This window comes from Rutilus rutilus (genome assembly GCF_951802725.1).
Source record: "Rutilus rutilus genome assembly, chromosome: 18".
NCBI classification, from domain to species: Eukaryota; Metazoa; Chordata; class Actinopteri; order Cypriniformes; family Leuciscidae; genus Rutilus; species Rutilus rutilus.
The window spans coordinates 12,630,008-12,645,819 of NC_140231.1; the positions used below are offsets into that span (position 1 = coordinate 12,630,008).

At 37.9% G+C, this 15,812-nt stretch overlaps 2 protein-coding genes across 10 annotated transcripts in view; one reads left to right on the forward strand and one right to left on the reverse strand.

Moving 5' to 3' along the window:
- Positions 1–680: 680 nt before the first annotated feature.
- Positions 681–8,271, forward strand: LOC311277696 (mitochondrial fission factor homolog B-like). 6 transcript variants are annotated; one of them, XM_084388074.1, is made up of 8 exons: positions 776–869; positions 1,401–1,597; positions 3,352–3,461; positions 3,732–3,826; positions 4,705–4,857; positions 5,205–5,270; positions 5,462–5,537; positions 7,639–8,271. In XM_084388074.1, exons 2-8 carry the CDS (start codon positions 1,414–1,416, stop codon positions 7,768–7,770), a joined length of 816 nt encoding a protein of 271 aa, XP_084244200.1. In that variant the 5' UTR covers positions 776–869; positions 1,401–1,413; the 3' UTR covers positions 7,771–8,271. The 6 variants fall into 6 exon arrangements, with proteins under 6 accessions (XP_084244203.1, XP_084244200.1, XP_084244204.1 ...); XM_084388075.1 differs by lacking the exon at positions 776–869 and adding an exon at positions 893–1,025; XM_084388073.1 differs by lacking the exon at positions 776–869 and adding an exon at positions 894–1,067.
- A 69-nt stretch (positions 8,272–8,340) lies between these two features.
- amot (angiomotin) overlaps positions 8,341–15,812 on the reverse strand; it is a 33,207-nt gene continuing 25,735 nt past the window's right edge. For all 4 annotated transcript variants that reach the window (XM_084388070.1, XM_084388069.1, XM_084388072.1 and 1 more), the window contains 4 exons: positions 15,037–15,227; positions 14,257–14,636; positions 12,385–12,645; positions 8,341–11,503 (listed from right to left, as the gene is read on the reverse strand). In XM_084388070.1, the coding sequence (XP_084244196.1) occupies positions 11,403–11,503; positions 12,385–12,645; positions 14,257–14,636; positions 15,037–15,227 (933 nt within the window). In that variant the 3' untranslated portion in view covers positions 8,341–11,402. The remainder of the gene's footprint in view (positions 11,504–12,384; positions 12,646–14,256; positions 14,637–15,036; positions 15,228–15,812) is intronic.

Below are 15,812 nucleotides of genomic sequence, written 5' to 3' on the forward strand. Positions count from 1 at the left end.
AAACATCATACATGCATCATTTAATTACGTTTAAATTCACAGTAAATGTATCAGCTTAATCAAACAGATGTGATTTGAAAAAAAGTGTTATTTTAGTATCATTGAGAGACTATTAAAGTTTGTATTCATATTTAAATTAGTTTTATTTTACATATTTTTTTTATCTTGTGTTTTTGTGATTCTTTTTATAATTTTACATATATATATATATATAATTAAAAAAAACTATATAGACATTAATTAAAAACAAAAACTAGCCTAATAAAAATAAACATTAGGCCTACCTTAACTAAAATTATATATACATATATATCATTTTATTTCAAGTAATGTTTATCTTATTTTACGTGTTTTAATTTTACGTTTAGGCCTATTTTATTTTACGTGATTTTAGTTTTAGTTCACTATAACAGGCTAACTGTCAGAGAAACAATACATGTTTACATTTTGCTCAGAACTATGGATGTATGGCCAAATCCTCTCTAATTGTTAAATAAAAGAGATAAAACAACATTTTACATGTATGTTGCTTCTGAGAACTGAATGGTCCAAGTCAAATGGCAATTTCCTTTTTGTGAAAGCAAGCACTTATGTTTTTGGAGAATAGTCTATTAAAGAACAAAAACGCTGCATATATTTGTCTGTTTGTTATTTAATTAAGAAAATGAATGTGCTAATTCGCTGTAATTTAGAGCAGATGTCAGCGATTTGTTTCCTAACAGTTTGTTTGGACCAGAGCTGGACAAGCAGAAGTCCCGCCTCCAAACACATAAGAGTTTTCTGATTGGCTACAGCCGAGGTATGCACCGCCCACTTTTGCACGCAATAATACGACGTCACGTACGTCAGTCGCCGTGAACTGCATGAAGGTTGGTTAAACAGCTTGTTTAAAGTTTAAAGAAATGTTTAGATTAAGCCAAAAAGACACTTAAGTTATCTGCCTATAATTTGTCTCTAGTACATGTTAGTACACGCTGGAAAACCGAAACCAAACTGTTTAGACCGAGTCGTGGACACATTACCATGTACGAGTTGAAAAATGTAGCCCCACGAGCTGTAATCAACAGGTGTCTGTTTATATTCGGGTTTCGGACCGGTGTTTTGGTAGAAATATGAACTGTATATTTAAACTGCTTAGCCAATATCGACGTCTATCTAGGAGACTGTGTAGGCCATAGTGAGTGAACTATTTTGATGGATGACCTAGGCTGTATCACATGGGTCACAGACCGCTCATAATATATAACAACCAGCAAGTTGCCTCTTTCTTGAATATTTGCTACTTACCACGAATTTATATTGTAATCTATTTTAGTCCGTGTGCTTGTTTTGCTCACTAATGCAGCTTAACGTTTGATGTGGAGCCATGCGGTTTGTCTAATTCTCTTAACTGGCATTAGGGTAACGTTAGTCATGGCATCTACGGGATATTTTGGTGACGGACCGCCGATGCGCGAGCGCGACTTCACTGAGGCCATCAGCCAGAGGATGCGCGTGCCCGAGCGGCTGAGGGTCGGTCCCGCGGGTCACGCGCACGAACCGGAAGATCTGTCTGCTGCCTACAGCATGCACATACCAGACAGAATTGCCTTAACAGGTATTTTCATATTGCTCAAATACAAATCACACCACAGCTCCATAAACACAAAAATTATTAATTGCATGTTCTCACCAATTGCATGTTTTTATGCAATATAGAGCATTTTTATTCTATTTATGGAGCTGTGGTTTGCCAACTTTTTAAAAAGTTTGGGGTTAGGGGTATCAAAAATTGTATGGTTTCCACAAAAAAATTAAGCAGACAAAACTGTTTTCAACATTAAAGGGCTAGTTCACCCAAAAATGAAAATTACTCACCCTCATGTTGTTCCAACCCCGTAAGACCTTCGTTCATCTTCGGAACACAAATTAAGATATTTTTGATTAAATCTGAGAGCTGGCTCACTCCTTCATAGGCTTCTATGTAATTGAAAATTGCTGGCCCAGAAAGTTAGTAAAGACATCGTTAAAATAGTCCAAGTGACTACAGTGGCTCAAGCTTAAGTTTATCAAGCGACGAGAATACTTTTTGTGCGCAAAAAACAAAACAAAAATAACGACTTTATTCAACTATTAATTTTTTTTCTGTGTGGGCTCACTATTGGCCAGCATCACACACATGACCAGCGTCGGCCAATAGCGAGCCTACGTTCTGACGTACAACCCAGAAGCGCTGCACCGTTACACTACGTCAACAGCTTAGGAGAATGACATGGAAGAGAAGAGATGGTTGAATAAAGTCGTTATTTTTGTTTGGTTTTTGTGCACAAAAAGTATTCTTGTCACTTGATAAACTTAAGGTTGAGCCACTGTAGTCACTTGGACTATTTTAACGATGTCTTTACTAACTTTTCTGGGCTGGCAGATATCAGTTACCTTGCAGTCTGTGAAGGAGTGAGCCAGCTCTCAGATTTAATCAAAAATATCTTAATTTGTGTTCCGAAGATGAACGAAAGTCTTACGGGGTTGGAACAACATGAGGGTGAGTAATTACTGACACAATTTTCATTTTTGGGTGAACTAACCCTTTAATGATAATAAGAACCATTATTAATAATTGAGCAAGAAGAATAATAACAATTGAGTATCAAATCAGCCTAATTTCAGAATGAAGAAGACTGGAGTAATGATGCTGAAAATTCAGCTTTTCCATCACAGGAATAATTTGCATTTTAAAGGGCATTTTTTTAGACTTTAAAAAAATGAATTCTATAATGTTCTCTGAGGTCCACTTATAATGTTAGCAAAATAAATTAGCATCCTAATTTAGATGTAATAGGCTATTATCTATCTATGTTTTTGACCCTCTATTTGAAACACTTAATTTTGATGGGCGTCCCGCATTCAAGACTTTGCTATGATTGGGTAACAGTTTTGTATATTCAAATAATTTTCAAGTTTTTAAACATCCGATGTTGAAATAAATCTCGTTACATAGTAGTAGTTGAAACAGTTATGCGTATTACATAAACTATTTGCCACAACCAAGATATATAAAGCATAAGTACTTTATACTAAGAATTATAACATTTATAACTGACAAAGGATTACTTGCGGTGTTTCCGTTAAGCAGAATTATATGAATGTACCATCGGTTGTTGTTTGTCCTTCTTATAGGAACTCATAATTCATTCTATTTAATAAAGTGAAAAGGGATGTTTTATAGTAAAATGACCTCTTATATCTCAAAAGATCAAAGAAAATTAGATTTCTCAATTCATGACCCCTTTAAAATGTATTAAAATGGTAAACAGTTAAATTGTAATATTTCACAATATTACTGATTTTACTCTTTGACTTTTTTTTAAACAGATGCTCCTGATATGAGTCCACGACCTCTTTTCTCCAAACGCACATCATCAACGTGGGACCTGCAGCACGCGTCCTGGGACAAGGAGGCGTTCACGAGAGAGCCTGTCCAGGTAGTCTCACTTAACCTCACAGCCAGACCTTTGACTACATGGCGAAAAGGTCCATAAATGGCAGTTTATTCTGGCCTAGATCTTCTCACTCAGACCGAAGATTAGCTTGACACACACGTAAAGTGACCAATCAGTTTTTTTTTATGCGTTTATATTATATTAATAATAGAATGGTGTAAAAATGGTTCCAGGATAACCTTTGAGCCATTTAACAAAATATATCAATGTCATTGAGGACCATTTCATGATATTTCTTGTAATGTCACGCAGAGTCCACTGCGGAGGTCTTATAGTGACCAGGCCTTCGGTCGAACCCCGCCTGGGACCCCCACACACTCCAGACAAACACTGCGCTCCCAGTCTCCGTAAGTCCAGCTCATTCTTTAAGCACTTAGTGGGAATCAAATCATTATAGTGTTATAGTGACCTGTCATATACAAAGAAGCTGACAATATACATAGTACACAATGTATAATGATTTTGCACAATAATTTTTTTTTATATGTTTATATGTAAACGAATACAGTGATAAACATTTTGGTAGTTGACATAATGTTACATGGATTTTTATTGCCAATATCAGGATTTGAAGTGAAGTGTAGGTAACAGGTCAGGATTTCACCGTTTTATTCCCCACTTTCGCCTTTGCTAGTTCATTTTAAATGGTCCTACAGTGTGACAAGATGAATTTTTCATTCCATGTAGTCTCTCAATTAACATGAGCTCATAACAGCAGTATACATAATTATAAAAGAATTAGCAAATGCTGTTTTAACTACTTTTTTTAGCCCCTGGTTTCAAAGACGAGGCTTAAGCTAGTCCCAGACTAAAATGCATGCTTTAGCTGTTTTAACTGAAAGCAAATCTTAAAATATTTCAGTGACATTGTTTTGTCTCAAGTTGCACACAGGAATATTTTTTTCTAAGGCACATTTATAAAAGCTTTATGTCCTAATCCTGGCTTAATCTAAGCCCTGTCTGTGAAACCAGGCCTAAATGTATTTCATTGTCGCTACCCTAATACAAGATTTTCATAGCCTTTATATACACGCCTCACTACCACTAAACATCCACTAGAGGGCAGGAGAGATTGGTTGTTACACATCATCTTCTGCTCTAAAGGAGATGCTTATTTACCCGATGAGACGTAAAGACTGTCAGGTTTGTGTATTACAGCTGTCCTAGTAATCAGTCTTTAAATAACAGCGGTGCCCCTCTGTGTCCATACCCCTGTCCGCAATAGCCGCGGTGTTGGACATACAGACCCGTCCCCGCCAAAGCCCCCGGGGCTTCCCTCTATCCCGCCCAACCTGCTGTCCCCACAGAGCATGCTACAGGCCGCCAAGGAGCTGGGCCAGCAGGCGTCCCAGAAACTCCTGCAAAAGTACTCCTCCAGGTGACACACGGATCCTCATCCTGCACGCCATGCTTTTCCCCTTCCCGCTAACCTTGGCATATTCAGCCTTCAAGCTGTTTGCTTTGACCTTTGTACCCATGCTGTTTAGTCGTTTCTGATTGAACTGCATCAGCTCGGTTTCCTGCCTGGCTTTCAGAGTTGGTGCCTGCAGATTCACATCAGAGCTTTGGGCTTTGATTGGATTCACTTCTATTGCTTTACCTGAGCAACTAACAAGCTTTGAGCTTTTAGTTCCGCCTTTCTGCTCATTTTAAAATGGATTTGTTCACAAAATCATGTTCAGTGTGGACTTCTGTGGTTCCTGGTTGTCTCTCTTGTGTTTTAAGGTTTGGTTACCCGGAAAACCATCCCTCTCAGGCTGTGGAGGTTCAACCTGATCAGAGCAGGACAAGGTGACAGTGGCTCATGCAGTTTCCATGCATTCAATAGCGGGACGCTGCTGTATGTTGTTAACGGAGAGTCTTGTATCGTAAACGGAGAGCGTTGAGGAAGCACATTGAATTAGTTAAAGCAGTGATGGAAGGGAAGGCAGGGCGTTCAGTGTGTCGAAGTGTCTTTGTTAACGCCACGTTCCGTCCCACAGTGCCTCGCAGGAGTTCTGGCTCAGTCCCGAAGAGGACTCTGGCACTGCTGTCGAGTTGATGGTGCTCCGCAGACAGGTCAGATTTCACTGAGACCCAGGTTTTTTATTATTCCATTGTGTAGGTTCATTTTCTATGACAAGCAGACATCATTTTACGTTACACGTACACTTATATATTGTGTAACGTGTATATAAAAAGGTGTATGCTTGACATACAAAAATTCACCTACACAAAAATAGAAATGTGTAAAATATGAAAATGAGGAAAAGAGGATTTTGCACAATACATTTTTCAGTGGCACTTTACAATAAGGTTTCATTAATGAACTGCATTTCTACAGCATTTATTAATCTTTTATTAATGTTAATTTCAACAGTAACAAATGTATGGTTAGTTCATGTTAGGTAATATATTAACTAATGTCAACAAATGAAACCTTATAGTAATGTGTTACCAGTTTTTCAATATGAAATATTTTGTATTATATGAACAGTGTACATCATACAGTAATATGCAAATCTGTTGTTGACACATAATGTTACATTATTACATACTAATTTTGATGGGTTATTTGGACCCATATTGATTGACCTTGTGATATTTTGGTCTGTCACTTCACTAGTCATTTAGAATTTGGTCACTAGAGAAACAGTTTTTTTATTTATTTTTTATTAGTATCATTATTATTATATTTTTGAGTTTATAATGTTACCAAATTATTACTAGCAATGTTTGGTAACAAATACCAGTAACCAAATGACAGAAAAACAAATGTACAGCATGAGGAATTTTGTCTAATTCACAAGCAAATAACTCTTTATGAGCTGGTTCTTTTTTCCCATAAAATATTGGTTTGTTTTTTTTGTTTATTATTAGTAACTTTTTTAAAGAAATTAATACTTTTATCTAGTAGGGATGCATTAAATTAATCAAAAGCGACAGTAAAAACATTTATAATGTTACAAAAGATTTTATTTCAAATAAATGCTGTTCTTTTCTGTAAAAGAACAAAGAATCCTGAAAAAAAATGTGTCCCGGTTTCCAAAGAAATATTAAGCTGCACAACTGTGTTCAACATTTATCACATGACACTGAAGACTGGAGTAATTGATATTGAAAATTCAGCTTTACAATCACTGGAATAAATTTCATTTTAAATGTATTATGTTATGGAATATGTTTTTACTGTATTTTGATCAAATAAATGCAGCCTTGGTGTGAGCATAAGAGACTTCTTTCAAAAACATATTATAGACCACACATTTTTTAAACTGTAGTTTATACCCTATGAAATCCATTTTAATGATTTTCCAAATTCCGTTTTTATTTTTTCTGGATTCCGTATTATTATTATTATTTTATTTTTTTATTGGACTCCATTTAATGGTAAATAAAATTTTAGTAATCAAAAAGCATGTCTAATTAATTAAAAAATGAAACATATAATTTAACAACAATTTATTAAAAGTTTAACAAAAATAAGGAATATTTAGGGCCCTATGAAATGCATTTCTTTTTCTCAAATTCCATTTTATTTTTACCAAATTCTGTGTTTTCTGTTTCAAGTCTTCTGGATTCCATTTTAATGGTTTGATTAAATTTTAATAATCAAAAACAATGTCTAATTAATTGAATTCATTAAAAAAAATGTAATATTTTTTTTATATATTGTAATTATTCCTTAAATTAAATTTATTATTATTATTATTATTACATTGAGATGTAGCTAAATTCAACTGTACAACAGTAATATATTTCGGTCACAACTTTAAGTTAAACTGAACTTTTATTTTGACGGGTTGCCGTGAAGACCTTTCCCAGATAGCACACGTATGTCTGTTAAAGATCACTTCATCTGGAAAGCATCTGCTGTTTACTAACATCTGATAGACGTCTTTAAGATGTCAGTTCAACATGCATTCTGAACACCTAAACAACTTAAAGACATTTTCTAAACGTCTATTTGACATCTAACAGGAAACATCCTAGGCGTATTGCAGATGAACAAACGCTCTGAAAAGATACGTCTTCCAGATGTAAACACGCACGTCAAACAGACGTCTCCGTGATAGTGTGCTATCAGGGTTGAGTCTCTACTGTGTTTATGATGTGACGATAGTTTTTCTGTATTATTGTGCATCACATTGATTGTGTTCCTCGGCTTTGATTGGTTCAGGTGGTGAAGATGAGCAGGAGGGTAGCAGGTCTGGAGAGACAGAACACAGAGCGCAGACAGACAGAGCTGGTGCTCTTCTCTCTCTTGCTGTCTGCCTGTCTGATCAATGGCTGGCTGTGGATGCGCAGATGACGGCTCACCTCGCAACACTACAAGAGCAGCAGAGCCCGCGAACTACAACACTGTGCACATATTTGTGTTCCAGTGATTTACACGGATGCATTCGTTCCATCCCAATTATGGTAAACTGCTCCTATAGAGGACTGTCTTCAGAATGAGGCATAAATGTTTGCACCATCCATTATATGTGCGTTGTGAGATCATGCTAGTGATTTTGGTCTACAAGTGGTTTGAGGGAACTTAAGCATGTTTTTCTCACAGATGATGTCATTCAGTAATGCCATCTCTCATTGGCTCTTTGATCAGACTAGTAGTAGCTAGTTTGTTTCGTGTTTTATGTATTCTGCAAACTATGTAAATGAGATTCTGCATGCTTTACAAGCCTTGCCGGTTATGAAAGTCTAAATATGAGGGCTTATATTTAGTTTTCTTCCAAATAGCCTTCATCCATTTTAACACATTTGCCTAGCCTGATGAATGTATATTTAAAATAATAAAAATGAATTATTCTCAGATGGCTCATTCTCTAAATGTTAACGTGCCGTGAATTGCATTGATGCCGGTCAAAAAACAACTAAATGATGCAATTGGATCAGTTTATTAAAAAATTAAATTAACCAAGAAAAAAAAAAAAAAAGGTACTGAAACGCTTTAGACTATAAACCAAATGAAATATGTAAAGCCTTATACAACATCTGCATAAGATGGAAAATGAAAAACAGGAATACCATTTAATTCAAATTAATTGTCAAGCAGCAACTAGAGTGACATTTTGTAATGAATCAATTACTAGTGAAATGAATGAAAACCGTCCTCGTGAGGAAAAAAGAATACGTAAAATGCCCATTGATGGGACAAAAGGGTAGATGCTATACAAAACAATAATACAAAAACACATTCACGTAATTCGTCCTGAGATGGACTACGACACATTCTCCTTTAGAAGCTCAAACTTTAAAGTATCAAATGTAGCAAGACCATCAAGATAGGTTTAGAGAACTACGCTGAGGCTTGAGGTGGAACAAACTGATAAATGTGGTAATGAAATCCAGACTAGATTAGCCTCACAGTGAGGTTAAACTTTAACTCTGTTTAGTTGTGCTTTTTCCGCATGTAGACACTTGACTTTTAAAGCATTCTGTTGTGGACCGTATCCGTTTGCGTTCGGTGAACTATTTTAAATGTAACGTGGGTTTATCAGCATTTTTGTCCCACCTTTGTCTCAGTCCACTCTTAGGTCCATTGTCTTGGTTTGTACCTAAATTAGATGTGCTCTTCAAAGTTGCTGAAACGGTCTTAAATACCCAGCCGTTGAGTGTTTTGACAATGGGTCATCTAACGATACCGGAAATGTTTTCAGATTTTATTTAAAACAGAAAGACAGGAAGGAACTAGTTTCTATCTCAAGCGAATGAGATAAAAGATTGATTGTGTACAAAATGTCAAGTACCGAGGCACACAGCGTGCTGAACTGAGACTGACTGTGCTCAAATACTTAATACTTGTAAATTAATTCAATTTGGTCCAACTAATTCCATATGAAATCAACCACAGTGACATTTGTTTCCATAACATCAAATGGTATGGAATCTAATTTTCAGGGAAATATATATGTGGTGGTTTAACCAAAAACTGAACTGTAAATATGAAACTGCTATGTAGGATCTCATCATACAATGGCTCCACATTAGTCACGTGACCTTTAGGGCTCAGGTGATTGGCTCAAAACCTTTGAGAGGAAATGGAATGCGAACGGATCTCTTTCTCAAGGTGGCATTATTATATACCTCATGATTTGGCAGAATATGCTTCATGCCCAAAAGTTTTGGGTCGGTATGAACGGTAGTGTAGTCGTTCATACATGCTTTTGAGTTCTTTGAAATGACGACCTGCTTTAGAAACTTAAACTTGCTCGTTCATTTATGCGTAAATGACAAATCACAGAACAACGCACGCATCATCTGGACAGCATTGTGTATTAACGGTCATATTTGTGTATAAGCACCTGAGAAACACGAGTGAATTCACAAATAAATCAGCCGAATGTTGTTGTAACGTCTGCCAGGGAACGTTTTAGAAATGTGCAGACGCTGAATGTGACACGTTCCAGATGAAAACGACATTTCGAACAGACGTCACATTGACGTCACGGACTGAGTGTCAAGCAAGAGAAAATCTCTCGCAAATTTAGATCCAGAGTTAGATCCAAACTATGAAGCACATGAGAAAATAATGAAAGCAGTCAAATCAGATGGTTTCATAGATATTTCCTGATTTCACGGAAGAATCTCATTTGCACATCCGCGTAATCTCGAGTTAGGTTAGACCAGGGGTGTCCAAACTCCCAAGAAAGTCATGTTCCTGAATACACATATATTTGTTGATCCTGGAACAACATTCCTGTTCGTAAAATTTAGCCCTAAAATCCCTGATCAGAGGGAAATGATAGGTGAATAACACTGATGTAGAAGCACCTGACTCGTAGCAAGCCTAAACTTGACACACTGTAAACTTGTCCCTCAAATCCGATTGGTTGATTAGAATGTCGTTCCAGGATCAACAAAGGTGGTGATCCAGGAACACGATGTACTTGGTAAAAAATCACGTTCACCGTCCAAATCCGGTCCTGGAGGGCAACTGTCCTGCAGGGTTTAGCTTCAACTTGCCTCAACACACCTGCCTGCAAGTTGATTATCTGGTTGAGGTGTGTTTAACTTGGGCTGGATCTAAACTCTGCAGGAGCAGGTTTGGACACCCCTGGTTTAGACCCTCTTAATAACCTGAGGATCATTGCTTGGCCCTTCTATAAAACATTTGCGTCGTCTTTACAGATTCCTTTGGTCAAGAGTTAAATGTCTTGCAACCACAAGACTGGGGAAAAAAAAGCTATCAACAAAATGAATTCGGAGTAACTATCACATTGAAACGAGAGGTTTGGAGGATTTCCAAACTGTGAAAGGACAGACCTGGAAGTCTGGTGTGTGTGTGTGTGTGTGTGTGGTACCTCTCAACCAAGGGAGCTCTACTGGAATGATAGACCTTAGTTATGATTGGAAAAACTACAGACTCTCACACAGACGAACCCAAAACCAGTTGGGTCACACATACTTTCACATACTTCTGAGCTTCTGGACACACAGGTGAATGCTTGTTGGTCCATTGCTCTTAAACAGTGCGATGTGAACCATACAGAACGTGCCGTACAGACATTGCGTCCTAGAATAAAAAAAGGCCCTACGACATTCAGATTTACAGTATTCCAATGCAGTATTTACACATAACAACTGTCCGGCAACTCACCATTTTGCTAGATACTCAAGTGCCACATTTGTATTATTAGTACATATACACAACAAAACAATTGCATACCCAAAAAAAAAAAAAAGTAAAAACAAACAAAGTAGTGCAATAAATGTAAAAGATTATGGCAGTACATTTGGTCCGAGGGTCTGGAGGGGGGAAAATTCCACCAGACAATACTGTACAAAAAAAAGTGTTGATTGTGAATGTTGTTGTATACTGTTGTTCGCCGATTTGTGTAAAGAGTTTGTTCCTAAACATCTGTCCCGACATCTTGATCTGAAAATGTAACGGAGGGAAGGATTCCTTCACCTGCTTTGTTTCTTTATCAACATGTGTTGTGATCAGATGAGTATTTCCACCATCTCGCTGTCCACGTCCTGCGGCGGGAGAGACTGCACTGGCGCTCTCCTCTCTAATGTATTGGTGTGAAACACTGGCACATCTGTGGAGACAAAGACGCATGCAGATGTTTATGGGTCAGTGGTGAATAAGAGTGTCCAAGGTAAAGAAAAGAAAATCTTTAAAAAAGCTACGTTCTTTCAAATGTACTCTCTGTATTCATGTTGGTTTAATAGGGTTTTAAGTAATGTGGTGCGACCAAGTAAAAGTAAAAACATTCTCCTCACACCTCGGAGTGTTCACATCTTAAGTATTATTTTCAAAAATGTTTTTATATATATTTTTCACACATCTATTTTTAATTCATAAATATTACGTTTTTGAGTCGCACCACATGACATTTTACAACCTGAACTAGCGTTGCCTTATCGTAAAGAAGTCAAATTATCAGAGATTTTAAGAGATTTTCTTTTCCTCTGCATGCACATTGGCAGCACCACATGCCTTTGATGCAGTAAGTCATTTAAATATTTATAATAATATTTTAAAACTACTTCGGTGCATTTATCTAAGAAATAAAAATAAGTTGTGCCAAACTAAGAATTTCATTATTTTTCTTCGTAACTACATCAGGACAGTTGCATCACCCTGACGTTTCTTACTTTATGGACCCCTAAAAAAACAACAACAAAAAAGCTCATCACAGAAGTATATTAAAGTTACTGTATGCATGAATTGCATGTTCAGTGTATTGCTGAATCATTTATATATCCTGGATTTTAGTCATTTCAATGACCATTTTATCCATTTGTCCTTTCTGTTTTACTTTCCATGGCTCACCAGTTGCATGGAAAGACAAACATTTAGCTCAGTGCCATTCAACCAGTCATTAGTGGTTGTTGGGTTGGTTTCCCATAATGAAAACAAAGAAGAAACGCACAGGTTTACACACTTTAACAAGATTTGTGTGTGTGCGAGCTGTACCGGCGATGCGGTCGGGTATGTAGACGGGGCTCGGGCTGCTGATCCGGCTGGGCCCGGGAACGCTCTGCAGGGCAGGTGTGCTCGGCGTGCTCGGCTTGCTGGCCTCCTGACCCTTCTCCGTCTGGGTGCAGCTGTCTCTGCTGCCAGTCTTTGAGTGTGTGGCAGCTGGCATCGGGGTGGAGGGCAGGACTGGAGATGGAGAGGAGGAGATGGACCCTGTCCTCAAAGAGTCACCTCTGAACTCTGGGCCCAGCAGAACACCTGGAACATGAAGAGGAACATGAATAAAATAACATGATATATTAATAGATTATATGTGACCCTGGACCACAAAACCAGTCACATGGGTACATTTTTTGAAATTGAGATGTATACATAATCTAGCTTTTCGTTGATGTATGGTTTGTTAGGATAGGACAATATTTGGCAGAGATGCAACTATTTGAAAATCTGGAATCTAAGGGTGCAAAAAAAAAAAAAAAAACGCTTTTAAAGTTGTCCATTTGTTCGCGATTGTGCTGCATTCACTCACAAAAATAAATGTTTTATATATTTACGGAAGGAAATTTACAAAATACCTTCATGTAACATGATGTTTACTTAATATCCTAATGATTTTTGGCATAAAAGAAAAATCTATAATTTTGACCCATACAATGTATTGTTGGCTATTGCCACAAATATACCCGTGTGACTTACGACTGGTTTTGTGATCCAGGGTCACATACTGCAAAATTTAACCACTTTTACAAATTGGTTTACAAGTACATATGCTTTAGTATTATTGGGAAATGACAATTTCTGAGCTGTACTTTTATGAATCTGTCTGAATACTCTGATTTGCTGGAAGGTGTGCAATAAAACAGTTTAATGCACAGGTAGTTCCAGTCGGTTTAATCACTGTTCTATATTAATGCGCTGTTTTTAATAAAGTGCGCACGCACATACCTGTACGTCACTAAGATAGCACTGCTCAAACAGAAACACAGAATACACCGAAACTTCTCAACGCTGCCCCACGACTTTTATTGATAAAAGAGCTTTGCAACTGAATCACTACATTATATTTATCAGCAACGAAGGGGTAAAGTTATTAAACTCACAGCTTCATTGTTAATAGAGAGAGAGACGCTGAACAGATGCAGGTTATTCACACGCATCTCTTTCTCTCAAATGCTATAAATGCATTCATTAAAATAAATGTAATGTTTTACTACTTTATATCTGTGTCTGTTTCAAAGCAAGCAGAATGTAACTGACGAAAATAACTCAAATTTTTACTCTTCCGGTTAAATATTGCGCTGCAAACATCAATAAAAGCTTTAAGTTGTTAATACTGGCAAATGACAATGGTATAAGCAGGATAATCCACGGCTAGATGTGCATTAAACGATTTGAATGCTCTGCGTCGAGTGGTTCTTTGCCTCCACATTGTGCATTAAAGGCACACCATGCAGTTTCCGTTTTCCTCAAACAGCGCCCCCTGGAGTCGCTGTGGAGTACTTGTATTTAACGTTACTGTCGTAAATACCACTCACGCAGAGCCATCTCTGCACTCTTCCGACCGCGCTTTTTTCGTTGGCTCTGCCATGATTCACGTCTGAAATGCGTGCTAGTGTCTTCCATAGAGGCTGCTTCATATGTTGTTGATGTATGTGACGTCGTGCCGTAAAGCAAGTCGTGATTCTCGCGAGATTTGTTGGGACGCCACCTCTCAAACCTGCATTGCTGGTTTTGACAGCGCCGGTTTCAGCAACCATTACTCCACAATATTAATACAAATATGTATTATTGTATTACTTTTTTGCTACTGGGGGCTTCTCTGAGGGTTAATTTCAGATCTATTTCTCCCTTCACACTGGACTCACGTACCCAGACTGCCCTTCCAGCTGCGGTCTTCCCTGCGTTCCTCCGTGATGGGGCTGCTCCCGCTGAGGCCCAGAGAGTGTGACAGCAGCCCGGAGCCGCTGGAGCTGCCCGTGCCCATAGCGATGGACATGAGGGACTTGGAGGGCCTCATGGCCGGGGCGTCTAATTTGCTGGCCGGATCTTTGCGCGAGCGCTGATGCAGCACCTTTATCATGGCGTCCTTCTCTATGATCTGAGCGTGCAGGTTCTTGATCCTGCTCTCCATGTCCAGGCAGCGGCGGTTGGCCATGAGGATCTCCTCTTCTTCTTTCTGGATACGTGCCTCCACCGAAGTGTCGTAGCTGCTGCTGGGGGAGTGGCTGATGATGACAGAGGACGTGTCTCTGGATAGGTTAAAAGTTAACACACAAAAAACAATGAGAAATGATAGGTTATGTTGTTTTGGAGGCATTTTGTTTCATTTAGAATTAATCATGCATAGATACTTTTATTTGTATCTAATAGCAATTACACCTATTAGTTTCATTTTATGTAGTTTCAGTATTCATAATCACTTTGAATGAAAGCATCTGCTAAATAAACACACATTCTATTGTTTCCCATTCGTACTGTAGTGCACTTTATAGTTCCAGTTTAGTGTTATTGTTTCGCCAAATCACAATTTTATGTCTTTTTTAGTAAAAAATATAGTATTAGTTTTCAGCACGATACCCTTGAGAAATCTTGAATAACTTACTATGTATTCCTAGTGTTGGCTTAGTGTATAGCAGTGAACTTGCATACCTTTGTGTGGCCACAGAAGCAGCGGCGTCCAGCGCAAACTGTCTCATGACGCTCTCCTCCAGGTATTTCTGTTCCCATTTGGTCATGTCGGCCTCCAGGGCCAAAATCCTCTCCTCTTTTTCTCTCAGGTGTTCCATCAGAGCCGCTGTGCTGAACTCAGGACCAACTGTGTTCTGAGAACCACCATGCCTCTGTGAGAGTGAGAGAGAGAGAGGAAGAACCAATAAGAAATCTTCAATTCTGACAAAAAATAAGTAACTAAAGTAGCTATTTTTCCCCATTTAAGACAATATCAAGAGTTGCCATCAATGCTTAACTGATTGATTGCCTGTGCTGTATATTTTATGCTTCCTAAGGGTACCTTTACACAACAATGATGTACTAAAAAAGTACAGACGACAACGTCAAAATTATCCTTGTTCACACGGATCCGGGAAAACGACTAAAAATGCTGCATTCTGCTTTCAGGCCAGTAGTTGGCGATGTCACTTTATAAAGAAACACTATGTGCCTATAGACTGAACACGTAATACGCATGACATCACAGTTTTCACAAATTTCATGTTTTTGTAGTTTACATGTTTTCATGTAAATGAACAGTCAAAACGCATATACTTTTTTACGTTTTAGTTGAAAACTAAGCCCCCGAGTCATTAGCTTGGCAAACTTTATCGGAATCAATCTGCACATAAGTCAAGTCTACCACATCAGTAGCTTAGCAACATATCATGAATGAAACTAATCGCAGTCAGTTGTGTAATTTCTTCCCCCAATCA

Coding starts and splice junctions, on each gene's coding strand:
- LOC311277696 (XM_084388073.1), top strand. CDS start 1,024: ATGTACGAGTTGAAAAATGTAGCCCCACGAGCTGTAATCAACAG. Junction 1,598..3,351: donor AGACAGAATTGCCTTAACAG/GTATTTTCATAT, acceptor TTTTTTAAACAG/ATGCTCCTGATATGAGTCCA. Junction 3,462..3,731: donor TCACGAGAGAGCCTGTCCAG/GTAGTCTCACTT, acceptor AATGTCACGCAG/AGTCCACTGCGGAGGTCTTA.